This window comes from Canis lupus, chromosome 18 (assembly GCF_003254725.2).
Source record: "Canis lupus dingo isolate Sandy chromosome 18, ASM325472v2, whole genome shotgun sequence".
Taxonomy (NCBI): domain Eukaryota; kingdom Metazoa; phylum Chordata; class Mammalia; order Carnivora; family Canidae; genus Canis; species Canis lupus.
The window spans coordinates 45927373-45953827 of NC_064260.1; the positions used below are offsets into that span (position 1 = coordinate 45927373).

Sequence of the window (26455 nt, forward strand, 5' to 3'; positions counted from 1 at the left end):
AAAGAGGCCCAAACAACTGTATTTTCAAGTCAACTTTGGCTCCGGGCCGCTCAAGAGCGGGGAGCTGCAGAGTAGACGGCACCACCCCCTCCCCTCCTTCCCTGACCCTGGACCAGTCAATGCCCTCCTAGCTGGGGTCGAGCTCCAGAATGACCCCAACGGCATCACAAGGCTGGCTTCTGTCCCCTGGCCCGACCCTTCCTGCTTCTGCTCCTTCCTGCTTGTCCTAGGCGTTGGCCGGCCCCTTCCTCGATGGGCCTACACAGGAAGGCAGGTGGGGCCAGCAGCACCCAGCTCCCGACCCCAGGCCAGGGGCAGGAACCCAGAAAACAGCCTGGCCCGGGGTGGGGGCTCAGCCCAGAGGTCCTGCCTGGGCAGCCGGGCCCGAAGCACAGACCAGGGGGTGGGGGGGGCAGGAGGAGGAACTACTTGGGTGAGGGGTCCTGGGACACACAACTGATCGGCTGCCAAGCCAGGCTGGGGCTTCCAAGTTAGTGAAGGGGCTCCATGCTCTGGATCAGCCTACTGGCTGCTGCCCACACAACACCCCCCCCCCCCCCCCCATCGCACAGACAGACAGACGGGCGGGCGGGCGGGCAGGCAGCATTTCTGTAACCAGGGCTGGGGAAAACCACAGAACAGAACGGCGAGCCCGGCAGGCCGGCGCCTACAGAGCTGGGTTATGAGTGTGAGTTTGAGCGTGAGTGTGTGTGGCAGGGGCGGCCGGGAGGGTGGGGCAGCTGGCCTCCTCCTGCTGGACTCCTTCCTCTCCAGCGGGCAGGCGGCTAGAGCCTAGTGGCCTGGGCCAGGCCCACCCGGTTCTGGTCCCGGTCGAACACGGTGTAGTAGCAGCCGATGAAGACATCACCCAGGATCCAGAGAGGCCCGCCAGGTGGGGGGATGTCCATGCCCATGAAGCCACTCAAGCAGATGGTCTTCCCGCCTTGCGAAACCTGGGATAGCCAGGGTGGTAAGCACCTGGCCCCTGCCCCGCCCCCTGCCCCGCCCCCAGCCCACCCGTGCTGACCTTCAGTGTATAGTCCTCTGAGGACAGCTTGTAAAGTTTGCCGCCCAGCTTCAGAGTGACATCGGGCAGGGTGGACACCTTCTCACAGGGGATCATGTACTGAGGGAGAGAGAACAGAGCAGCTCAGGTGTGGTGTAGGGGGCTGTGGCCCAGGCACCCTGCCCATGCTGCCCGGCCCACTCACCTCGCCCTGGATCAAGGGCACAGCTCCGATGGCCTTCTGCAGCTCACGCACCTCGTCCACGGGGCCCACTATGAGGGAGGTGCCTGTGTCCACGATGGCCTCACAGCCTCCCTTGCACAGCGTCAGGCTGCTGCCCACATCCACCCTGCGGGGAAGGGGTGTGAACATGCCGGCCTGCATTCAGGCTCAGGGTGGGCCTTGACAGGCAGTCCCCTCCTTCAGGCCCCCCCCCCCACCTCTGCCACAGCCTTGCTGGAGCTCAAGAGGCCAAGAGCAGGTGACCTTCTAGGTGCCAGCCTAGAAGCCACAAGCGGAGGCGGCCCCGAGCTGAGGGCCCAGGGGCTCAGTGGGGTGCCAGGAGGTAGCAATGGACATCCAGGGTTGGTGGGGTGCAGGCTCAGCCTGCCCCATCTCTCCGTCTCCACGCTGGAGCCCCTGCTCCCAAGGGCTGTAGCTAGAGACCTGCTGACGGAGGGCAGCAAGGGTCCCCCACACAAAGCACGCTCCCGGCAGAACCAAGTGGGGCCCCTCCCAGCACTCACTGCTCCATGTGGACCTGCCAGTATGCCTTGCGGGTGACATTGAGGTAGGACAGGGGGCCCTTGTAGTACTTGGAGTCCGTGCCACCCAGCATCAGCTCACCCCCAGGCTGCGCATTGGGGTCCCTGGGAGAAGAGAAAGCGGAGTCAGCCACCGGCCGTGGGTCCAGCCTGACCGCTGGGCAGGACAAGCACAGGCTGTGACCAAGTCAGAAGGGGTGGGTAGGGCTGCAGGGATGGAAGCTCCAGAGGGGTCACAAGAAGGAAGAGGACCTCCTCTCCCTGATGGGTGGGGCTCCAATCCCACACCCGGTGTGGCCTGCAGGCCGCGCTCCTGCTCAGCTCGCAGAGGCTCCTGGTCTGCCAGCTGAAGAAGGCCAGGGTCAGGCCAGCTGGCAAATGGGGAAGTGAAAGCTAAGAGCCAAGGAAGGGGGCCTCATCTGTCAGAGAAAAAAACCCGGGAGGGCTTCCAGGAGGAGGCATTGCATAGCACCAAGAATTGAGCAAGTTCGTTCCTTTCCTAGGGCCTTGTGCCGGGTGTTCCCCAGGATGTCCTCACCCTCACCCAGCTCTCGTGTTCAGCTCACACTGCTCCGGCCTCCTGGCTCCCCTCTAGACTCCGTGTCTGAGCACACCACGTTCCTCCTGGCTGCTCCCCCTCAGAAGCACCAGGCCAAACCCCATCCTCCCTCTACACCTGTGATGTCCAGTTCTCTCCCTGCCTCCAAAATCAGTGTGGAGACCAGACGGCTGCTTCCTGGGTGCTCCCCACACCAGCTCTGCCCCATCACCCCCTCACCCAGGGAGCCCTGCGCCTGAGCCTGGCCAATCCCTCGCCCTGGTCCACCTGTGTGGGGTCATCCAGCCTCCCGAGGATAGCTCTGCCTCAAGCAGCGGTGGAGTGTTCACTGCCGAGGGCTGGGGCTGGGCAGGAGGGGAGGGTTTGGGGCTGGCATTTGGCTGGAAGTGCCTGAGGCTGGACCCTGAGGGCAAGTGGCTTGTGGGGTGAGGAGGGGGCATGCAGCATGGTGACAGGCAGCGTGGGCCATCTGCTCACACTGCCCACACCTCCACCCTGGGCACACCCACATCGGGACCTCTGGCACCGCCCTGGGGGGACTGAGGAGCTCCTTCTCCAGGACACTGCACACAGGTCACCCACCCTTCTGTGTGGGGCCACCAGAACACTCGGTGCAGCTGCAGGGGGGTGGCGGTCACTTTCCCTGGAAAGCCCCCAGGTCCCTCACCTCCAGAGGTCCTACCACAGACCAGGGCTCACAGCTTTGTCCCCTCCGGGCTGTCGGTGATCCAGGGGCCACATCGGCCCACCATCAGACCTCGGGAAGGCTGGGCTGACCCAGGAGGAGCTGCCACGACCCCTGACCAGGGTCTGGTTCTGCAGCGGTGAGGCCCGCTGCGCGGGAGCCTGGGCCTGCAGCTCGAGCTCCCCAGAGCCTGTCCAGAAAGCTGCCCGCTCGTCTGTCAAGGGGTGGTCAGAACCCCCTCCAGTCACAGCCACAGGTCAGGAGCCGCAGCCTGAGGCCTGGTGCCTGGTGAGTGGCCAGGGAGGCACAGCCCCAGCCCCCTGTGCTCAGCCACACAGCTCTGGGCCCCTCCCACCCCACCTGTTCAGGTAGAAGGAAAAGATGTTCTTCTCCACCAGCTTTTGCTGCATCAGGTTGTCGAAGACAGGCAGCACGTTGTTGACGGAGATGCGGGGGTAGGCCATGCCCAGGATGCCGTCAAACTTGGCCGCGATGAAGGTGATGCCCGGCTGCTTGGTGGCCTCCCCGAAGGTCTGCCTCTCCACCTTGATGCCAGCCAGGCCCGACAGAGCCGACTTACAGGGCACCTGTGGGCCAGGGTGTGGGGGTCAGAGGGCCACGCACCCAGGACTCAAGACAGAGGACCCCAAAGGAAGGGCTGGTGACGCCGGGTGGGACACAGCTGGGGGCAGAGACGTGGGTGTCCACGGTCGTCAGGACAGAGGAGTAGGCTCCATGCTCAGCCCTGATTTTCTGGCCCCACCCAGGCCTGCCCCGGCCCTCGGGCTGCCGGAACCCCATGACCCGACCCCATGACCCAGCTCAGCAGACTCAAGGCCCCGCCACCCCTCCCCCACCTGGGACCAGCCAACCACCAGATAAAGACACAGGGCAGGATGTGGGGACAAACGGCTGTTTGAGGCTGACACCCTGACACCGGGAGCAGGGAGTATGCTAGGCAACATCCTGTTTTGGGCCCTCAAAGACAGGAGTAGGGGACTCCATAAGGCAGGTGGGTATAGGGGCTGTGCCCTTGCAGGAAGGTCCCCGACCACCATGGCCCAGCCCACCCCCCACACAAGGGACAGACCCAGCTGGCTGGACCCTGGCCATGCCCTGCCGCCTTCCGGTCTGGCTGGGGCTGGGAGGGGGCTCTGCTCTGCCCTGTTCCAGACCCTTCCAGGTAAGTGGCACCCCAAGAGGTCACAGAGGTGCAAGCAGAACCCTTAAGGGCCTGCCCACCACCCGCCTCACCCCAAACAGTCTCTGCTGCAGGCAGGGTGCGCAGCAGGCCCTCCAGCGTCCTTGACAAGGGCTCCCAGCATGTCTCTGCCCTCCCCGACCCCAAGTCCCCAGGCAGTGGCAGGACCCTGTCCGTGTCTCCAGGCCTAGCCCGCAGGGCCCAGCAGGCACCTCAAACCCAAGGCATCATAACAGAAGCCAGGCCCCTCGGACTGGCTCCTCCGCCTGGTGGCTGGCCGCTAACCACTCCCCAGGTCCTGGTCCCGGACTCCCACCTACAGCTCTCATGCCCACATCCTGGTGGCCCCACTCTCCCCTATAGCCCTCCTGGCCGTCCCCACACTCCGAGACACACGGGGCCAGCTCTGCTCCCGAGGCCTGCCCAGCACAGCCCACCAGGCTCTTCAGCTCCAGCCTTCGCTCAAGCTGTCTCTGCCATCCTGGCTCAGCTGCCCTACCTTGGGCTGGGGCCGGGGTCGCCAAGCCGTCTGAGCATCCCCGGGCCCAGAGGCAGCCTCACCGCAGACTCACCGACACGGTGTCCTGGCTCAGGTACCCAGAGAGGCTGCCCGAGCCGTAGTGGATGTCAAAGGACGTGCCATTCTTCACATATGTGCTGGACTTGCCACTGTTGTACTTGTGGTGGATCCCTGTGCCAGCCGAGAAGCCCATTAGCTCGCCACCCTGGCCAGGCCCTGGCCACCAGCTATGGGGCCCCCACCAAGCCACTCCCCCAGTGTTGGGGGGACCCGTGACCCCCCAGCCTTGGTCTCAGCCAGCACCGGTCTGCCCCATCCTTGGAAGAGAGGCAGGCTGGCACAAACAGGTTCACCCAGAAAGTGGGGTGCCCTGCGGCAGGGTGGAGGGGCCAGGCCTGGCTGGTGTGGCTCAGAGGCAGAAGTTATATGGTGTCCAAGAAGGGCTGAGGCAGAGCCACTGAGAGCCCCAGGCCTGCCCTGCTGGCCCCAGAGCCTTGGGGGGAACACACGCCCGTGTGAGGTGGGGGCCGGGTACCATAGTCTGCCTGCCTCCTCCGGCCCCACAAGGCTGCACCCTGACTCACAGCAGGCGATGTCCAGCAGCTTGCAGTGGATTGAGGGGACCCACAGGTTGGAGGAGCCGGTGTCGAAGACGACCGTGAAGCACTGCGGGGGTGTCCCAATGCCGATCTCACCGTAGTACTGGGCCTGGCAGGGGAGCAGGGTCCATTAAGGCTGCGCAGGGAGGGCACCCATGTCCCCAGAGGGCCTAAGAGGGAGCCGGACTCCGGAAGACTCAAGACAGAGAAGGGACACCCAAGGTCCAGACCTATTGCTGCTGACCACACCCTCTGTCCCTCCCCAGCCCTTGGTCCTCATACCCTTGGGCACTTGGGATTCCCAGGCCCCTGGGCACAGCTCCACTCCTGTCTGACCACATCAGGGTGGCGGAGAACCACCCCTTTGAGAGATGAAAGCAGCAGTCACATCAGCTGGTCCTCCCTGAGACTTGGAAGACCCCTCTGTCTCAGCTCCCCGGGGCCCCAGCAGGGAAGACTTCCTCCTCACGACGGGGGCCACGTCATTCTCTCCCTGCCCTTGCCCCATAGGGTCAAACCTGGAGGACTTCTAGGTTGAGGCGTTGGTGGCCAAAGAGAGGAGGAGGTACATCCTGGAGGCTGGAAGTGTAGGCTCAATCTCTCACTACCTACACTCTACATTCACTAGTCTGGGCCTCAGTTTCTCCATTGGCACACAGGGGAGGAGGGCAGCCCGGGGGAAGCCCCAGGTACTGACCCACGGCTCAGGGGAGCATGAAGGGGGCACAAGCCCCCCTGAGCCTCAAAGGGAAACCCCATCTTTAGGTGCTCTCGCAGGTCAGAGGACACAGGCACTTGGATGTGAGATGTGAGCACTGCCTGCCTGGGCACCCCCTCTCCAGGGAGGGAGCCTGGGCCCAGGTCACCATGGGATTCCGGGTCCAATCCCAGCCAAGAATCTCTCTCCTGACACTTGGCTCCGGGGAGAGCCAGCAGCTGCTGTCTCATGACCTCGCAAAAGTGTCCAGATTTGGGGGGGCTGGGGGATGACTCAGCGAATCTCCGTGTGTGCCTATGTATGTACACATGTGCTTGAGCTGGGGGATCAGGAACTGGTCAGTCAGGCCTCGAGGCAGGCGCTCCCCCGCCCTCCCCCCTCCGCCCCCCGGGGCAAGTCACATGCGTAGGAGGCCATAGCTTCTTAGCACCGTTGGGGCTCTGGCCAGACAGGTCACAGGGCACGGCCCCCTGTCCCAAACCCAAGTGGACCAGAGCTAGGTCCTTGCCAATCAGGGGTAGCTCTAGGGCTGCCAGGCTGGGTCCCAGGGCCTGACCCCAGAGTTGGGACCAGGCTGACCCAGCCCCAGCTTACTGTGGGGCTTACAAAATATCCCACCTCAAGCCTGTCTGCCCCTCCAGGAGCACTGGGCATGATCAGGACTGGCCACTGACCAAAGAGGAAGAAAAGAAGGCATGACTGGGTCATGGGTGGCTCCAGGCCTTCCAGCAGGACAGACAAAAACAAAAAAAGCTCCAGAGCAGACAGTTATTTATGCCTGGGCAGGCAGGCCAGGTGACCCGAGCTCAAGGACCCTGCAGCCTCTGAGGGCCTGGGTCTGATTTAGGCTCCTCTACCCCCAGCTCATGGCCCTGGACAGAGCTTGCTTATCCTTAGAGAGTGACCCTGTCCCCCACTCCTGCAGGCTGGCCTCAGGAACGAGACGACTCCTGATGTTAATGGTCAGTAATACGCACTGGGGGATGTCACAGCACGGCGGGGGAGCCCCGGACACCCCACCTGTCCTGCCAGCCCCCACAGGACCAGGTCCAGCAGGGGGACACAAATGAGAGTCCTAGGGAGGGGGGGCAGGGCCAGGAGGAGAGGGCGTGGCTAAGCAGAGGCCCCACCCCTCCCTGAGCAGGTGAATCCTGCAGAGCCACAGGTGGCTGGGAGCTGAGAAGAGTGTTTCTTGGCTGCCCATACAGAACTTTCCCTAAAAGCCATCTCCTGCCGGAATCACTGCTAGCTGCCAGCCCAGTCCCACCCCAAGCGGACAACCGCCATACTCACGTCCATGTAGTTCCTGAGCATCTCAGGAATGGGTCCCCCAGTCACTGCGGGCGCCCCCTGGGCATACTTTGAAATGGGGCCCTTGGCAATCAGATCCTCCACGGGGCCCCCCAACTCTGTCATGGTCCGGCGGACAGAGGTGAACTTGTGCAGAGGGATTCTGCGGAGAAGAGGGGGCAGGGTTCATCAGGGCTCCCAGCTTCCTCAGGTCTGCTCTGTACCCCCCCCACTCTCAGCCACTGGCAGCTCCAGAAGCACCCCCCACCCCTCGTCCCCACTGTGCCCGCTCAGGTCTCTTCTGGGACAGCGGCCTGCAGGGTCCATTGGGGGCATCAGTGTCACCTCTGCCCAAAGCCCTCTGAGGTGACCCATCCACTCGGCCCTCGGGAATCATGGTGTTCTCCACACAGACCCCACGCAGACATGCCCTCAGTTTCCCTGTGTGCCTTCCCGGGCTGGCTCTCGCCTGGCCATTGGACAGGTCTTCAATGCTACCACATCTGAGAAGTCCTCCTTGGCCATCCTTCAACATGACCCTGTCTCCCTCCAGGGCCCTTGCCAATGCAGTAGTGAATCCATTTCCTGCTGGCGTGTCCTCTGCCCTCTCACGGTGCAGACCCCAGGAAGGCAATGACTGCGCTGGAGTGCAGGGGGTCTGTGCCTTCAGGTCTGCCTTCCTCTGAGGCACTCCATGGCACCCCCACTGCGAGCCCCTGCCTCCCAGCCTTGGCGGTCAGCCTGGGCAGAAAGAGCCAGGGGTTGAGGTCAGGTGCCCGGGGTCGCCTCCCCTGGCCTGCATCCTTGGTTCCTCCCGGGTTTCAGCTGGCACCCTGCTCCGACGGGTGCAGGAGGCGGGTCGGGAAAGCACCCCAGAGCACATGCAGACAGCTGGATGAAAGGTCCTCCCAGCCCAGGGGTTTTGGGAGTTCAAGGTCACAGCTGGCCCTTCCTGGCAAGCCAAGGGCGTGCTTCAGGAAGATGGGACTCTTGCCCAAGACCTGGTAGGCTGGAAGAGTCCAAGGTTCTTGCCTGGGTGAAGGGGACACGCCCTCCTATAACCCAGGCATTGATGCCATTGGTCCCACACGTCTTGGAAGAGGCGTGTAGGGCTCTGCTTTGACTACCCCACATGGCGGCAGACTCGGTTCCCCACAGCCACCTGCCCTGGGGGGTGGGGGGTGGGGGTCTTGTGGGTGGCAGCAGGGTAGGCTCAGCCCTGCAGCTGGATCCTCACAAAGACTCCATTTGGGGCGACGTGCCCCCAAGCCAAGCCCGTGGTGAAGCCCACGCAGGACAGCCCTTTGGCAAGGCTGAGTCCCACTCGGCCCCCAGCCAGCTCTCACGGCCCTGTGGCCTCACCCACCTGCGCACGGGCCAAAGGCCCACAGCAGAGGTGGAAGGATGCCTTCCCAGGCCAGGCACACAGGCCCCTGGGGGGGCAAGAGTGGGTGCGGGAGCAGGAGGGGCTGGCCCACTGCACCCTCCCCCACCTGGGAAAGCAGGCTGCCTTGCACGAGTGGGAGGGGGGGTGGCGCCAGTCCTCAGGCTGGCTGGCGCGCCGGGCGCAGCCCTGATGCAGGCCCCCCGCAGGCCCCCGTACAGGGGACGGGCCTCCAGGCCCAGGACGGCGCGGTCCCTGCAGGGGCAGGCGGTGCCGGCGGGGACGCCTGGTGCAGCCCGGTGCCGGCCGGCGCTCACCCAGCCCCAGGCCCTGTCCCCGGGTAGCTCCCCTCTGTCTCCCAAACACTTGGGGGCCCCCAAGGTCAGAGGGGGTCCGGCCGAGCCCTGCGCTAGGAGCCCCTGGGTCCGCCCGAGTGTGACCACGCCCAGTTGACAGCTGGCGGCGGGGGGCGGCGTGGGACGCACACCGGGTCTCCAGACTTGCACCCGCGGGGCGCGGAGGGCGCGTACTGCAACCCCACCTGTGCTGGGGGCTCGGTCAGCCCGGGTCCCCGCATCCTCCCTCCTGCAGCCTCCTGCCCCCCGGGGCTGACTCCAAGGCGGGGAGAAGAGGGCCGCGGGGGGGCGGGAGCCCTGGACGAGGCCCCGCGAGGCGCACGGCGGCACCGGGGGCGCGCGGGGGTCGCGGGGCCTCACCTGACCAGCGCGGCGGCGGGCGCGGCCAGCAGGCCGAGGACGAGCAGCAGCAGGCTGGGGGGCTGCATGGTGGCGGCGGCCGGGTCGGAGCGCAGCGCCGCGAGGTCGTGCGCTTATAGCCGGGATGACGGCGCAGTTGCCGAGTCAGCTGACCGCACTGTTTGCAACCGGGAGGGTCACGCGGGCCGCGGCCGGCGTGCGCGGGGCGGGGCCGGGGCGGGGCCATCCGGGCCGGGCCCCCGCCGGGTCCGCGCACGGCGCTCGGGGGCGCGCACGCTGGCTTCCCGGCTCCGGGACCGCCCGCCCCGCCCCGCCCCGCCCCGCCCGCCCGCGCGCGGCCTCGGGGGTGCGCGGTGCTGCCGCTGCGGTCGCGGGGAGCCGGCGGGGCACTCGGGACGGCGGCAGCCGGGGGGCCCCGGAGCGCGGGCTCCTCCCCGCACCACACCCGCGGGCTGGGCACCGCGTGAGGCCCCGCAGTCCTTCCCGGGCCCCGGCCTCCCTCTCCACGCCGCTCCTCGCACCTGCTGCACCGCCTGCCCACGCCCCCACCTTGCACCTGCTGCACCGCCCTGGCTCATTCCCCCCGAGCCTCTTCCTTCCCACTCTTCCTTCAATCCTGGGGATCGCCAGGGCTTCACCCTCCGTCCCCCCCCACTTCCACCTCCCCGAGCAGCGCCCGTCTGACCCTCCTTGGGCAGCCCTGGGTCGTCTTGCCCCTGGGGGCCCACTGCCCCTTCCAGGTCCCCGTTCGAGGGATGCTGCGTGCGCCGCGGGGTCAGGTAAGGAGCCAGGTCTCTCACCTCCAAGTCTGGGCTCCTTTGCACCGGCCTCGGGAGAGAGTGAGTCCCTCACTGGAGCCAGTGCCCAGACCTGCTGAGGCCACAGTGAGCCACTGCCCCCTCAGGGCCCCCACCTCCCCTAGTCACTAGTGATGTCCAGCTTGCTGCCGCAGGGATGGGCCCGTCCACTTGTCCAGCCCCAGTTCCAGCCAGAGGAGGGGCAGGCATGCAGGAGGAAGGGAGCTTGGGCAGGTCATTTCAGAGAGTCCATGTGGCGAGGAAGTTAATCAGGAGAATGTGCGAGGAAGTGGCCTTGGTTGGGAGCAGGCCTCTCTGGGGAGCTGGCATGTGAGCAGGAGGTGAACGCTAGAGAACCCTCACCAAGGGCACTTCTTGAGTGGTGCTGCAGCTACCTCACTTGGACGGGGTGAACCGGTTCAGTGGCCCACGACAGGCAGACTGGGATTCCCATCTTTTCTGTGACCACCGTGTATGCTGGGTTCACCTGGTGTGGTTCTGGGTGTGAGGGCTAGAGCCAGGACCAACCAGACAAACTCCCTGCCTTCCGAATCAGACCCCGGGTGCCCAGGTCCTTGGCTGTGCTCCAGGCAGGCCCCACAGTGGGAGCTCTGCATGGGGCATTATCACCTCCCTCCTGGCAAGTTGCTATCTCACATGCATCACTTGGGGTCTGGATGGGCTGGATACCACAAACACTTGAAGCTGGTCCCAGCCGGCGTCCCCCTGGGTCCCCAGCACCCACTAGACCATGCGTGTCCTGCGATGCTCAGATACAGATGTATGAGAAAGTACACCTTCAGAGAGGCCCATCTGCTTCTTCCACAGAAGCCCTTACAAGGCCAGCAAAGCTGCTGGAGGGTGTGTCAGAGAGGTCACAGGGTGATCTGGCAGCCAGCTGTATCTGGCTGGGGCAGGTGCCACTGAGGCTGAGACCCTGGGATTTCCCCCGAAGATAGTGGGGGCTGCCGAGAAGGGACCCCTCATGGCCTAAAGCCATGGCTGGACACATGGCTGGAGAGACCATGTGTCCAGCCGTCCCGTGCAGAGCAAGGACATCGTTTCTGTGCTGTTCCCATGACCCCCCAGCACCCAGAGCAGGGCCTGGCATGAAGTGGCTGCTGGACAGTGATGTGTGGGAGAGACACATGGGCCCCCTAGACCCTGGCTTGTGCCCCCTCCAAAGCTGTTGGCCCCGAGCAGTGCTCAGCGTCCCTGGCTGGCTTCCGTGCTCCTTCCCCCAAGGCTCTCAGGGTTGCCCTGATTCCCTACCTCTTCAACACCCAGGAGAGCCTTGGGGTGGAAAGGGAGTGGGAGAAGGCTACCCCCAGCCCTGCAGCTGCTCCCAAAGGGCAGCCCGGGGCTCCCTCCCCGGTGGGCAGTGCTACAGGCCATGACTGCATAGGCTGGGGTGTGGGCTGTGCTGGGCCTCCACTGGCTGGCACCAGACAAAGCCGTGTTCCCATATTACACAGCTGCTCTGGCCTGGGGCCTGTGGTCCCTGAATTCCTGTAGCCTCAGTGAGGTGCAGAGATCCCAAAGAGCACCGTGTCCCCTGCCCCTGCCAAATGTGGTGCAAGGCCAGGAAGAGGTACCCACCCCTGCTGGACCAAGGGCAGTGGGCCCAGAATACAACCACAGGGCTTATGGGCATGCCAGTGCCCACTGACCGGGGGCCCCAGGGCACACCTGCTGGGAACAGGGCTCCTTAAGTCAGTTCAGCAGGTGTGAGGGTCCCAGAAAGCTGGATCTAGTGAGGAGCCCGGTGTCTCTGGCTCCTAGTGGTGGCCGCCAGAGGATGTCCAGCCTAACCCTTGACTCTCTAGTAGGGAGAACCAAGGCCCAGATGGGTAGGGTAGGCATGGGTGAGTCAGGGAAGGAGAATGGGTTAGAAGCCATTTCTCACTTCCACTCCCAACGCCTCGCGGGTCAGCCCCCTGGAACTCTGTGTACCCCTGTGTCTTTCCCCGACACAACTGTCCAACACCGGCCATGTGCCAGGCACTGCTCTGGGTGCTAAGAAAATGCAGGGGACAGGCCAGGGGATCAGAGGCAGACAGTGGACAGGAGGAGCAGGTTGCAATGAAAGGTGATGGGTCAGCTCACTGGGCAAGGGCAGACTGAGCACGCTGGGCGGGGGCAGAGGGGCCACCCTGCAGGGCCCTGAGCAGATACAGAGGAGGGCCCGGACCAGCATCACCCCACCTGTTCTGAGAAGGGGCAGGGGCAGGGGTGGCCAGGGGACAGCAGGAGGCTGAGGTGCCTAGGCCAGTGCGGATGTTGTTTGGGTCAGGGTGGTGGTTGAGGAGGCGGTGAGAAGCCGCCAGATTCTGCATTTCTGAGGCCAGGCCAGTAGGATTTTGCGATGGACTGGACAGTGGTCTGTGATAGAGGGGTCAGTACTGACTCAGGTCTGTGCAAAATATCTGAGGGAAGGCCTGTTACTGGCAGAGACAGGAAGTGATGCAGGGGGAGGGGATCTGGGAGGAAGACCAGGAGCTCAGTTTTGGGCGGGTCAGGTTGAGGTCATGCCTGTCAGATGTGCAAGGGGCACTGTGGAGAGGCAGCAGCTCTGGGACCTGGGGGTTGTGGTTGGGGGCAACCAGAGCTGAGTGTAGACAGAGATGAGGAGGGCCTGCAGCTTCTCAACTTTGAGAAGGGGGAATCGACAGGGAATGGCGACAGAGACTGAGCCTGAGCCACTCCGGACAGAAGAGACCAAGAAAGGAGAGCCTGGAAGCCAGGCAAAGAGCAATTCGAGGAGGCTCTGCATGGACTGGGTGGAGGATGAGACTGCATGCCAACCACTGGATTTAGCAATCTGACCTTGAGGGGAGCACTTTCAGGGAGAGGCTGGGTGTAAGGACCCAATGACAAAGACAGTGTGGCATTGACATTGCAGTCACAAGTAGACATCCAGAACAGGGGAGTCGCACACATGGAGGACAATCTTCTCCATCAACAGACAGGAGGCCGGGAGGATGTCGATCCCTCCTTCACACCCTACACAGCCTTCCAGGTGGATCGGAGACTTGAACGCCAATGGGAACTGCTGTAGAGAGAAGACAAAGGGGAATGTCTTCACAAGCTCAGAATCATGAATTTAACCGATGCGTATTTGTTAAGGAGAAAACACAAAAAAAGTGCCAAACTTGAAAGAGACACTGTCAAGATAACAAAACAACCTGCAGATGGAAGTGCATTTTTAAAAGGCACGCCTCTGGTAAAGGACTGACTTCCAAAATACTGGAGGATCTCTTAAAACTAGACAGTAAGAAAATGAACAGTCCACTAAAAAATGAGCCAATGGCCTGGACGAGCACCACACCAGAGACATGCAGAGGGCAAAGAAGCACATGAGAAGATGCTCATGCCACGTAGGAAATGCACATCAAAACTACAAGACCCCACTACACACCTGCTAGGGCCGGAATCCAGCCCTTGACAGCCCGAACTGCTGGTGAAGACGTGGAGCAACGGGGACCGTCATGTCCACTGTTGGTGGGGACGCAGGATGGTGCAGCTGCTCTGGGCACGTATTGAACATCCACGCACATTCCATCCAGCCATCGCGCTCCTTGGTACTCACCCGAAGGAGGCAAAGACTCATGTCCACACGCAAACCCGCACATGGATGCTTGTAGAAGCTGTATCATAAACGCCACACGTGGAAGCAGCCAAGAGGCCCTTCAGCAGATGGATGGACGAACTGTGGTCCATTCAGCACAAAAAGGAAGTGAGCCATGAAGCCCTGAAGGTTCACGGAGGCATCTTAGGTGCATCTCCCTAATCGAAGGAAGCCACGTGCTGTGTGATTCTAACTCTGTGACATCCCAGAAAACGCAAAATTATGGACACAGTAGCGAGATCCCTGGTTGCCAGGGGTTCAGGAAGGGAAGGGGGAGAGTGGAATAGGAGGAGCACAGGTTTTCGGGGCAGGGAAACTGTGTGGAACGTGCATGGTGGATGCAGGACTTTGTACACTTGTCCAAACCCCTGAAATTCAGAGCAGGGAGTGAACCCTGATGTCAGAGATGGACTTTGGTTAATAATAGAACAATATTGGCTTGCCAACTTTGACAGCCACCAACGAGAAACGTTAGTTGCGGGGAAATTATGAACATATGAAGGATGGGTTTACGGGAACTCTACCCTCAGCCAATTGTTCTGTAAATATAAACCTGTTTTAGAAATTAAAGTTTGTTAACAGAGAGAAGCACCAATCTCTCTTAGGGGAAAAAGGATAAATTAGACCGCATTAAAATGAATAACTTCTGTTCCTCAAAAAATACTGAATTAAGAGTGAAAAGGCAAGTCATGGTGAGAGAAAACGTATTCTCATTACTTTTTTTAGCATATGTGCTGCCGAAGCGAGCACACGTATTCTCATTACACGTATGTGGCAACTACAAACCTATAAGACGGCGGACAACCCAACAGAAAGGGAAACAATCCCTGGGACTTGACCAGCACTTCGCACACACACAGAGGAAACCCGGCTGTCAGTAAACCCACGAACCAGTGCTTGTCCCTACTCCCGTCAGCAATGTGCAGATTCAAGTCCGGGTCCGCACCCCGCACGCCTGTGGGGGTGGCTGTAGTGGAGACACTGGAAAACCCCAGCTGTGGTCAGGAACACAGAGCAGTTGGCCCGTGCCGGTCCGAGGGATGGAAAACCGTGTGGCCTGTCCACTAACGCTGGTCCCGGGTTGTCCTTGGCCACTGGCACCTCTTCTAGGCACACACCCAACTGAAATGCACCCAGCCACCGAGGCAGGGACGAGAATGCACATGCAGCGCTGTTGACAGAAGCCCCAACAGGAAAGCTCCCTAGAGCCTGGAGAAGCTTGTCCCCAGGACCATAGAAGGGATGAATGATTAGTGGCAGGTGCACGCAGGGGAGGCTCAGAGCCTTGAGAATGAATGAACTACCTCCGCACCCACTGCCACGAACCCCGCAAACACTGCTGGGCACTGCGCCTGAAGCCTTTCTCTCCCTTTCCCCGAACCCATCCATTCAAGAGGGAGGCAGACGGGGGCTCCTGCTGGCTCTTCTCTGCCCTGGCCCCCTGCCCCAGGCCTGGGTGTCCCCGGGAGTCTCCGAGACCCTCACAGCCCCCAGTGCAAAGCAGGCTGCAAAGTGCCTGTCATTCCTCACTGGCGCTCTGCACCTGTGGCTTCCTGGGTACCCCAGAGGGAGAAGGGGGGTCTGCAGGCCCTGAGCACAGCCCCAGAGCTGAGGGGGATGTGCCAAAGGGCAGAACCCCAGGGAGAAGATGAGGCAGGAAGTGGTTTCTCACCAGGTCCTCCCACGAGGCTGCAAGAGAGCAGCTGAGATGCTGAGTCATGCCTACCCCCACTGTCCTGACCCACCCTCCTCCTGGGCCTGAGTCACCCCACACTCAGCCCTCAGAGCCGGCCACTCCGGCCCTTAGAAGGAAGGTGAGGGTGCAGTGCCCTGGGGCCCCAGCCACAGGCCCAGGCTATTAGTTCTGCTAGGGCTGCACAAGAGGCCTTGTGAGGGAATTAACTTCTTGTCAGCTGACCTTGGACAGCTGGTGGGGGAGGGTGGGAGTGGCTGGCACAGTTAGGGCAGGGGAAGGGTGCCCAGGCACAGGTAGAAGGAGTGGGGGTGGGGATGTCCAGGTACAGGTGGAAGGAGTGGGGGTGGGGATGCCCAGGTACAGGTGGAAGGAGGGTGGGTAGGGATGCCCAGGTGCAGGTGGAAGAAGGGTGGGTGGGGATGCCCTGGCACAGGTGGAAGGAGGGTGGGTAGGGATGCCCAGGTACAGGTGGAAGAAGGGTGGGTGGGGATGCCCTGGCACAGGTGGAAGGAGGGTGGGTAGGGATGCCCAGGTACAGGTGGAAGGGGGGTACCTGGGCACAGGTGGAAGGAGGAGGGGTGCCTGGGCACAGTTAGGTCCCAGTGGCTCACAGGCCCTCTGGGCTATACATTCCAGCTCCAAGAGTTGAGCCCTGAGTCTGGCCTTTCTCTATCACGGCTGCCCCAGGGAGATGGCTGAGGGGCTGGCAGCCACGTGGGACCCTTAGGGGCCCCCAGGAGCCCCCGGGTCTAGGCCCTCCCTCAGCAGCCCCAATGCAGAGCTTGCAGTGTCCCTGAGCCTGGAATGGGTGCAAGCTCTTTATCCTATCAAAACCCACTGTCCTGGAGGGTGCCAGCCACTGTGCTACACACTGGGAGTGAACAAGACAGACGTGGACCTGCCTTCTTGGGGCAACTAGACCCGAACCAAGTCCTTCAGCAATAAATGGCCTAGTTATAAGCTGTGGCACAGGCCAAGTGACAGCTGGGGCCACCATTCTAGAGTGAGGCGGGGTTGTCTTTAGGACAATTGCTGGGTGATGAGCAGGGGCCAGCCCCAGAACAAAGGTGGGCTGGGGGCTGGGGAACACAACAGCAGGTGCACGACCCTAAGATGAAACTGAGCCCAGCAAGCCCCAGGTACGGAGAGAAGCCCCTGTGGCTCGGGGAGGCGGGAAGCACATGTGAGGTGGGATCAGGCGGATGACAGGGCAGTGTGCACGCAGCCATGTGCTCTGGCCAGGTCCCGGGAGGGCAGAGCTGCCCTGGCCCTGATTCTCCGGGGGGGAGAAGCCGGGTACCCCACGGAAGGATGGGATGTTGCATGTGTTGAACTCCATCTGTGGGACCCCAGCTCCCGGACGGGCCTTGTGGCCTGGGGTGGGGGTGGGTGCTGGGGCGCAGGGACACAGGTGGGCTGTGGTGGTGACCTGGGTGTGGGCCGTCTGAGTCTTTCAAGTGAGGATGTGGGTTTGGGGTTCAGTATGGTGGAGCTGCACAGAGCTCGTCCAGGGGCTGCTGTGTCCTCTGTCCTGCACGGGGCTTGCCGGTCAGTGCAGCCTGGAGAGCCTCTGTTGGCAGAGGAGGAGACCGGGAAGGCCTGCTTTAGGCGGGATGGTGTGAGGGGTAACTTGGTGTCACCTCAGTCCGCATTATCCTATGTGTTTCCACGAAGGCATTTTTTGGAGAAGAGTCACATTTCCAATCAGAGACTTGGGAAACTAGATCACCCTATGTCATGTGGGTGGGCCACACCCAATCAGTTGAAGGCCCTCAATGCACAGGGTAAGGCCCCCCCAGAAGGCCAGCATTCTGCCTACGGGTGGCCTTCTGTCTGCAGCAGCAATATGGGGCTCTTCCCTGGTCTCCAGCCTGCAGGCCCCCATGACGGAGAGCCAGTTCCTTGAATGAAATCTGTGTGTGTCCACACTCTCTTGGTTTTGTCTCCTGGAGAACTGGGTTCAGGCAAGCCTTCTTGGGGAGGGTGCACCTGAGGTAGGTTGTGAGCCAGGCTGATGATGGTAACCGGGCTGGGTGTGCAGGGAGGAGGCCCCCTCCCCTTGCAGGGGTGGAGGTGATGGCAGGTTTGGGCAGGCTCTGGGCAAGGGTCTGGTTAGAGCAGTGGGTGTTGGGGAAGGAGGGACCTGGGCAGCCTGCACTGTGACAGTGGCTGGGGGGCTCTCTAGGGGGAGGGGCACTGGGAGACAGGCCTGGCCAGGCCCAGGGTCAGGGATCCTCTGTCAGACACTAGGAGGGTGGATGCAGAAGGTGAGGAAGAGGATGAGGGTGGCGTTCGTTGTTTCCTCATCTGCTTCTCCTGAAAATAAGGATGTCAGCTTGGCTGTGACATGAGTCACTGGAGAAACAGAGCTGCCTGTTGGTGGCCTGTGGCTGCTGTAGCGAGTACTAATTAGGTGGCCGAGTGTACCCTTCCAGCTCTGGGGGCCAGCAGGAGTGTCGCAGGGCCGGTTCCTGTCTCAGGGTCCCCAGGAGGCACCCACAGTCCTTGGCTTGGCCTCTTCCTCCGCCCTCACAGCCCGCAGCCCAGCCTGTTCCCTCTGCCCTCACTCTCCTGCCCATCCCCCCACCCAGTAAGGACGAGGCCCCCTCAGGTAACCCAGGATGCCCCTTTGCCCTGCGAGGTCCTGTCACCCCCCACGTTGTCACTTGTCAATATGGGGAACATCACAGCAAGAAGTCGCTCTATTTGGGGCCCAGAGAGTGAATGCTGCTGGCGGGGTGGACCTGCAGGTAGAGGCGTCCCTGAGGTCCTTCGGCACAAGGGGCAAGGTCAGGGCAAGGCTGGGGAGGGATGGTCGTGGGAGTAGGCTGACGGGGGACGGGGGAGCGGGGGCAGGGGCACATGTATGAAAGCTAGGGCCAAGGACCAGGTAAGAGGAGGGGCAGAGGCCTGAACCCTGGAGCCCGGTGCCTCTGAGTGGCCATGTTGGAGCCCGGGGCAAGGGGAAGCATGCCCTGAGGAAGGCTGAGCTGAGGGGCTAGAGATGGGACAGGTGGGGTGGCTGGATGTGGGGAGACGGAGCCGGGCTGTGAGAAGGTGGGCCATGGGGGCTGAGTGGGGTTGGTGGAGCATGGGGCCAGGCTGGGTGGGTGGGATGGGGACAGGATGGATGAGTGGGATGGAGCCATGGGGCCTGGGCTGGATGGGATATGGCCATGGGGGCCAGGCTAGGTGAGTGGGATGGGGTCATGGGTGCCAGGCTGGGTGAGATAGAGACATGGGTGCTGGGTGGGTGGGTGGGATGGGACCATGAGGCCTGGGAGGGATGGGGTATGGCGACGGGGGCCAGGCTGGGTGAGATGGAGACATGGAGCCTGGGCAGGATGGGATGGAGCCTCGGGCCTGGGTTGGGTGGGTGGGATCGAGCCATGGGGCCTGGGCAGGATGAGTTGGGGCCGGGGTTCTGGGTTGTGTGGCATGAGCAGGCTGGTTGAGCTGGGATGGGCATGACGGATGTACTGTCTGCCCCAAGTCTACTGGGCTGGGTTGGACGGGTTGCTTGTTTGTCGGTGGCAGCTTTGTGAGTGTCAGGAAGAGCTGGGCAATGCCTGTGGCTTCCCCTAAGTACTCTTGGCCTCTGAGTGTCCCACGGAACAAAGGTGTGACTTGTGTCTCGGCAGCTGGAGGCTGATGCTGTGGAGGGCACGGCCCCAACATCCGCATCCAGCTCCACCCCAGATGTGACCAGTGACTATGTTCCAGGCAGCTGGCCGCAGCTCGCTTCTCTCTTGGGAAGAGGTCACTCTGGGCCAGCTGTTCTTGGGGGCCCTGGCTTTTCCCCTGGAAAGGGGGCCAGGCCATCTTGCCTCAGTTCACCCAGAGATGTCCTTGCAGCAGAGCATCGGGCCAGGGGGTGCCACAGGGGACAGCCTGGCAGTGGTGGGTGCGCAGGTGGGTGGGGGCCAGGTCCCAGCTTACCTCCGCTGCTGGGAAAACCTGCTCTGCCTCGGCCTGCCCGGAACAGACGTTATCAGCCCTGCAGCCCTCCACCCTCTGCCCACGGCCAGAAGGGCCGCTGGGCTTGTTCCCAGGGCCGGGCCGGTGGCTGGCGGTCAATACCTGCCTGCTCCGGGGGATGCCAGCTTCCCTGCGGCGCCCAGCCCCTCCCAGGCAGCCAGACAAACGGGTCTGGGGTTGCAACGCCCCCTCTCTTTGGAGCAGTGACTCAGAGGGCAGGGAGAGTGGGCGGGGGCAGGTGGCCCCTGTGTCCTGTGAACAATGCCCTGATTCTTCCTCCGTAAACCCCCAGCCGGGGTGCTGGGGGCCACGTTCCGGCGCCGCTGGCTCAGACAGTCCACGAACGAAGGGACAGGGAGGATGGGCCTTGGCCTCCTGTCCATAACACGGGATCATGACAGACGTACCCTGTAGGGATGGGGCACAGTGCCCGGTGCTCCAGGCACAGCCCACCCCCTCCGACTGAACGAGGACGGGGACCACCTCCTTCTGACCTCTCTCTGTATTTTCTAACCGATGATGCTCCTCTTTCCAGCTCACCTCCTAACTCAGGCAAAGACCCCCGTGGAAGCATGTCCTGCCGGGAGCCACAGCTGCCCCTTAAGCACAGGGACAACCGTGGGACCCCCCAGGACCGACCCCAAGACAGGGAAGGACCTTGACGGCCCCCTGCACAGACCAGCCTACATGCTGCTCCCCGGAGCCACATACTCTTGCACCCCTGCTCCCCAGGTGCGTGTCTGGCCACCGGCTGAAGGGAGGAGCCACGGAGCATGGGAGAAGTGTGGGGACCCTGCTTGAGGCCAGGGAGGTTGTGAAGGGCAGCTGAGGGTGGAAGGGGTTTGGCTGGTGAGTGGAGACCCCGGAGGAAGGGTACCTGGGTGGGGCCCCAGTGAGGGGGCAGGTGACTTCTGTGCAGCCCCTCCTGGCTTGGCATGGATGGTGGGGGGCTGCAGATTTGGAGGCAAGACAGGAAGGTCAAGGGGTGTGGTGAGAAGCCTCAAGTGCTGAAGTAAGGGGCTGAGTCTGTTTATAGGCAACGCCTGTGGGGGTGCTGACCCTCCCTTGGCCTCAGCCCTCCACTCACTGATCTGAGCCTCGAGGACAGTGTCCCTACTCAGAGCTCTCAAAGGAGGGCAGGGTGAGGCCCAGGCCCTGGGCAGAGGCCTCTGGGGGATCCCTGGGGAGTACCTGCTCCTTCTTCTCTATGTAGGCTGGCTTGTGTGTGGGGTCTCCCCTCAGGAGTTTCACAGTGTCTGCAGGGGGGCCCAGGGATGGAGCAGCCCCACCAGGGAGGTACCTGTGTGGAACCATGTGGGTGCTGGGGGTGTGCGATGAGGGGGCCTAACCCAAGCCCTGCCCTCCAGGAGTCAATGGCCTGGGGGTGTGGGGCCGTGGGCATGAGTGATGGATGTACAAAGTCAGGAGGGGCAGCAGGTGTAGGAACAATCGAGGGAGGGGCACAGGGCTCTGGCCGGGGGCCTATCACAGCTTAGGTGGGAGGTTAGGGTGATGGCCCAGGGAGAAAGTGAGCCTCCTGACCACTAGGGACAAGCGTCCAAGCCAAGGGACAGGACAGCAAGTGTGAAGGCCCCAAAGTGAGCAGAGGAGGTGGGGGTGAGCCAACAGGAAGGGGGCCAGAGGCCTCTGACCCTGAGTTGGAGGTGGGGTGGGGGCAATGGCTCGTCTCTGGAAGGACCAGCCTGCAGGGATGTAGTGGTGACACAGGGAGGAGGGTCCCCAGGGAGAGCCCAGCAAGGGAAGACAGAGTCAGAAGGAGACAGGTCACCGCGATGGCTGCGGGGTCCTGGGGCGCCTGGCACGGGGCAGCTGGAAAGGCCCCACTGGGCCCTGCTGACCTCGGAGCATGTGATGAGAGGCCTTCCCGTGGTCAGCAGGCTCAGCCAGCAACTTCCTTCCTTCCCGGGCGGGGCAGCGTCTGCTCTCTGGGGTGGGGGTGGGGGTGCAGTGGGGGAGCTGGTCTTCCCCCCAGCCCTGGGCTCCACCTGCCCTGTCCGATGCTCACCCTGTAGCACCACCTGGGGAGGCAGCCCCTCTCTGGGCCACGCCGGCCCCCTGCCCACGGGCCTGTGCCTTTCTGCTGCACGGAGGCTCCTGAAAGCCCCTCCAAGTGACCACAGCCCATGGGCCTCGCTGCAGGCTCCCCCCCTCCCCGTGCAGACCACTGCTGCCTGTCCCCCACCTGCTGGGACCTCTGACCTCCCTCCTCCTCCCCACCCCCCTACACCATGGAAGGTCTCAGGACCTACCCGGCAGCCAGTGTGGTCCAGGCCCCATGGGGAACAGAGCAAGAGCACTGCTTCACCCTATCCCTGACCCCCAGTCCACTTGCCCTGCTCTGTCCCTTCCTGACGCCCAGTCCCTCTGTCCTTGTGCTGGGATGAATAGTGCACCTCCCCCCTGCCCCAAGAGATACCCATGTCTGTAAGGGTCAATTTTATGTGTCAACTGGCCTGGGCCACGGGGACCCCAGACATTTGGTCAAACACGATTCTGGGTGTGTCTATGTAGGTGTTTCTGGATGAGATTTTGACACGTGAATTGGTGGACCGAGTGATGCCCATGGTTTCCCACAGGGTGGGTGGGCCTGGCCTGTTCAGTTGAAGGTCCGAATAGAGCAAAAGACTGAGCCTCCCCTGGGGAAGAGGGAACTCCTCCCACCTTTGGACTAGAACTCGCTTGCCCACAGGAGCTCTTGGCATGCACCAGCCTCCATAATCCTGGGACCCGATTCCTCATCAGATGGTAGGTAGACAGAATGACAGGCAGACAGCTGATAGGAGAACCCTGACTAGCATAACACCCTAATCCCCAGAACCGTGAGGACATGGCTCCATAGGACGGAAGGACTTAGCGGCTGTACTTGAGTGAGGGACCATGAGCCAGGGGATCATCCTGGGTGGTTTGGGGGGTCCCCTAACCATGATCAGAGGGTCCTGATGAGAGGGAGGCAGGAGGGCCAGAGAGAGGGAGGGTCGGAGGACAGTTGGCTGCTGCCCGTGTCGGGGACGGGCCACATGCCACCAGGGCAGTGCCTCCAGAAGCTGCCCAAGGCCTGCCCCAGTCCTGCTCCAGAGCCTCCAGGGGGGCTGCCCCAATTTTAGCCCAGTGACACCCACGTTGGACTCCCTGCTCTGACTGTGAGGTGGTGGCAGGCATTGTTTTGAGCCTGGACGTTGGCCATGGTCCTTGTGGAGGTGACCCACAGTCCCGACTGCCTGGCCCTGCTCCTCCCCGCCGTTTTCACAGTGAAAGTCTGCTTGTCCCCAGGCCAGCTGGGGAAGGGGGTCAGGCTCCTTGTCCCTCTCGCAGGCTGGTCCCCGACTTGCCGGGGAGACCACTTTGCACACATATTGAGTTCACCAGAGCGGAGCACCGCTTCCGCACCCCCCTCCTTGGTGAGAGGCTCGCTTCACAGTGGGGAGACCGAGGCATGGCCACCATCTGATACCAGAATCAGGAGGGCTGCCTGGGGGCCTGGCTGCTGAGCCTGAGCCCCACGACCACCAAGGGGGCACACAGAGCGGTCTCCCCTCCAGGCAGTGCCCGTCGCAGGGTGTTTCTCCCCAGCCCCCGACACTCCTGGGGCCGGTGCTTCTGGTCTCACCATGGTCCCTGGTGCCCCTGGAAGCAGGACCCAGATCTATGTGGCTCCCCCCAGGGCCCTGCCCCCTGTGCACTTCACCCCTGCTGAGCCTGGCCACTGCCTCACCTGCAGCCTTTCCCTGAGGGACGCCCACCCGGGGCCATCTCCTGTCCTGAGGTACTGCCCCCCTATGCAGAGAAGCCCCCCAGCCCCTGACATGGGGGGGCCAGCCCAGATCGACAGCGCATTTCCTTTGAACCACCCAACACCAGGCTTGTGGCACCTGCACCTCTTGCACCACTGCATTTGACGCCCCTTTGACCTGAATGTAATCCTCTTCTTTAAAGTCAGTCTAATCACTCATCAAGTTAGTTGACCCATAGCTGCGCCCAGGGATGCACCTCCAGGGCCGGGGTGGGTGGAGGTGAGCACCCTGAGGCCCCCACTGGTCCCCAGTGAGCCGCGCATCAACCCTCTCCCTCTGGCCTCCTCCCTCCCCCACCGTCTGGTGCTTCCTGGCTGGTGTGGGTGTCATCAGACAGCACTAGCCCATCTTTGCTGTCAGGCTTCTTGCACCTAGAATGACGACTGTGATGTGTCCATATCCCTGACCTTATCGCTGTCAGCTTACTATTGCCGCCGTGACACATGAGCTCACACTCATGGCCTCAGAACAACATATTACTTCACAAACCTGGGGGTCAGAAACCTGACTGGGTCTCACAGGGACCAAAATCCGGGTGTCACTGGGTCCTGCTCCCCTAGGAGGCTCCAAAGACACCCTGGCCGCTGGTCCCTTCTGGCCACTTGAGGCCCCACATTCCTTGGCACGTGGCCCACTTCCATCCTTGGAGCCAGCAACGGCGGCCAGTGGTCCCGTGGCATCCCTCCCGCCTAAGCACCCTGTGATTACGGCGCTCACCCAGATAATCCGGGGTAATCTCCCTGTTTCAGGGTCAGCTGCCCAGCGACCGTCATTCCATCTGCAACCTTGCTTCCTCTTTGCCGGGTAGGAGAAACTGGACGCAATTCCCGGGGTTCGGGCATGCACGTCTTTGGGGCGCTGATACTCCCACCACTATCACTGGCACAGTACTTTTCACTGACGGGTAACATCCCAGAACACGCATGTACCATGACCTGCCACATGCCAGGCTTGGTGGGGGGTGCATGCTTTTGACTGTCCTGTCGGACATCGGGGACCCCTGGGTCGTGTGGGAGAGGTGGGGAATTTTTAAAGACATCCACTTGGTGTCTGCAAAGTGCTGGCCCTGCTCTGGACTCACACCGGGGTGTGTGGGGTACTCCGCTGCTCCACGCACCCCCACCCCAGCACCTGCGGGGGCCCTGGTTTCAAAGTCAGTGGCTCTAACAGGAGTTCCGTGGCCTGTGGATTTCTTTTGCGTTTCCCAAACGATGTGTGAATTTCAGCATCTTTTCTGCTGCTCATTGGCCACTTACAAATCTGCTTTCAAAAACAAAACAAAACAAAACAAAACAAAAAAACAAAAAAAACAAAATGGGACTCGATCCCAGGACCCCGGAGTCACATCCTGAGCTGAAGGCAGATACTCAACCACCGAGCCACCCAAGCACCCCTAACACCTTCTGTTTAAAAAGTGATCCCTTCTCCAGGGGTTTGCTTTGGCAACTTGGAGGAACACCAGTCGACTCACGTGTGTGGGTCCAGTTCTGATGCTGCCCGGAACCCCGCGGGCTGGCCTTTTACAAGGCTCCAAGTCAGATCACTGAGTCCCCAGTGTCCTTCTTCAGAGTGATTTTAGCTACCTTACATCCTTGCGTTTTTATATAAAGTCTGGAATCAGCTTGTTACCTTCTACAAAACCCCCCAAATTCTGCTGGGGTTTTGATTCAGATTGTGTTAACTCTACCTCAGTTTGGGAGGAGCTGGCACCTCGGTCCCAGGGGCGCCTTTCTGTCCCTGGACTCTGTTTGTGCCCGTTTGGTAGGGCTTCTCCATTCTTATAGTCTTTTACGGTTTTCAGAGTACAAGTCCCAGACTTCTGTCAAACTTACCTACAAATGTTTTCTACTTCCTATTCTTTTGTAAAAGGCATCTGAGAACCTCGGTTTCAAAATGTTCATTTCTAGTATGAGAAATACGGCTGAGGTTTGTGTGCTGACCATCTAACCTACAACCCCACTGAACTCACCGGTGGGTTCCAGTGACTCACACATTTTGTAGGGTCTCTACACAGATGATCATGTGTTCCTCAGATAAGGAGGACACGATTTCTTTCTTCTCTGCCCCGGATGCCCTGTCTTCCTTTCCCTGGTTACACCAGGAAGCCTCGAGGACCTCGTGGGACGGCAGGGGTGAGAGCTGGCACCCGCCCTGTCTCCTGGCCGCTGGAGAGAGCGCTCCGTCCTGCCACACTCAGCACAGGGTCATCTGTTGGGTTTTTCATGCATGCTGTCATCAGGCGGTGGGACTTCCCCTTTTAGCCCCTGTCTTCTGGTAACCTGTATCAGGAATGGAGGGCAGGCTTCGCAAAATGCTTTTCCTGCACTTTTGAAGATGATCATATGCTTTTTCATCTTTTAGTCTGTTTGTTAATATGATGAACTAAATTCCTTCATTTTCAAATGTTAAGACAGCCTGGCATAAGCCCCACTTGGTCACATAACCCGTTTTATGTATTTTGGGATTTGATTGCCTAAACGTTTGTTAAGAATTTGTGCATTTCAGGGACGCCTGGGTGGCTCAATGGTGGAGCGTCTGCCTTTGGCTCAGGTCATGATCCAGGGGTCCTAGGATCAGTCTCACATCGGGGTTCCTGCGAGGAGCCTGCTTCTCCCTCTGCCTATGGCTCTGCCTCTTTCTGTGTGTCTTTCGTGAATAAATAAATTCTTAAAAAAAAAAAAGGATTTGTGCATTTCCATTGGTGGCCTGTCGTTTCTTTTCTTATAATGCCCATCTGTGCCTGGCGATGGGATCAGAGCTTTCTTCTCTTCAAATTCCTGGAATAGTTTCTGTGGGATGCATGTTACTTTGTCTTAAATGTTCAGTACAATCCTCCACAAAGATGTCTGTTGCTGGAACGTCCTACGACACAAGGCTTTAAACTACGATTTCAATTTCTCAGGTCGGTTGGAGGTGAGCGGGCTTGTGCACCTGCTCGGGCCGACTGCGGGTCTGCTCATCTCTGCCCAAGGTGGAACGGCTGGAAGGCAGTCATCCTCCTCTCTCCTTACTCTGTGTTTTTTAGCTGCATCTGTGCTGCCGGCCAAGGTGTCTCTCCAGGTGCTGACGGTCTTGTCTGCTCCCACTGTTTTTGGATCAAT

At 61.4% G+C, this 26455-nt stretch overlaps 2 protein-coding genes across 2 annotated transcripts; one reads left to right on the top strand and one right to left on the bottom strand.

The window, feature by feature from the left end:
- Window positions 1-9634, bottom strand: CTSD (cathepsin D). The gene is made up of 9 exons (XM_025421690.3): window positions 9444-9634; window positions 7347-7506; window positions 5321-5444; window positions 4789-4907; window positions 3376-3602; window positions 1754-1876; window positions 1212-1356; window positions 1028-1126; window positions 1-953 (listed from the first exon to the last, which is right to left on the bottom strand). Exons 1-9 carry the CDS (start codon window positions 9509-9511, stop codon window positions 786-788), a joined length of 1233 nt encoding a protein of 410 aa, XP_025277475.1. The 5' UTR covers window positions 9512-9634; the 3' UTR covers window positions 1-785.
- On the top strand, window positions 9568-26455 carry LOC112663235 (uncharacterized). The gene is made up of 4 exons (XM_049096302.1): window positions 9568-10222; window positions 20078-20274; window positions 24104-24158; window positions 25860-26455. Exons 1-4 carry the CDS (start codon window positions 9568-9570, stop codon window positions 26015-26017), a joined length of 1065 nt encoding a protein of 354 aa, XP_048952259.1. The 3' UTR covers window positions 26018-26455.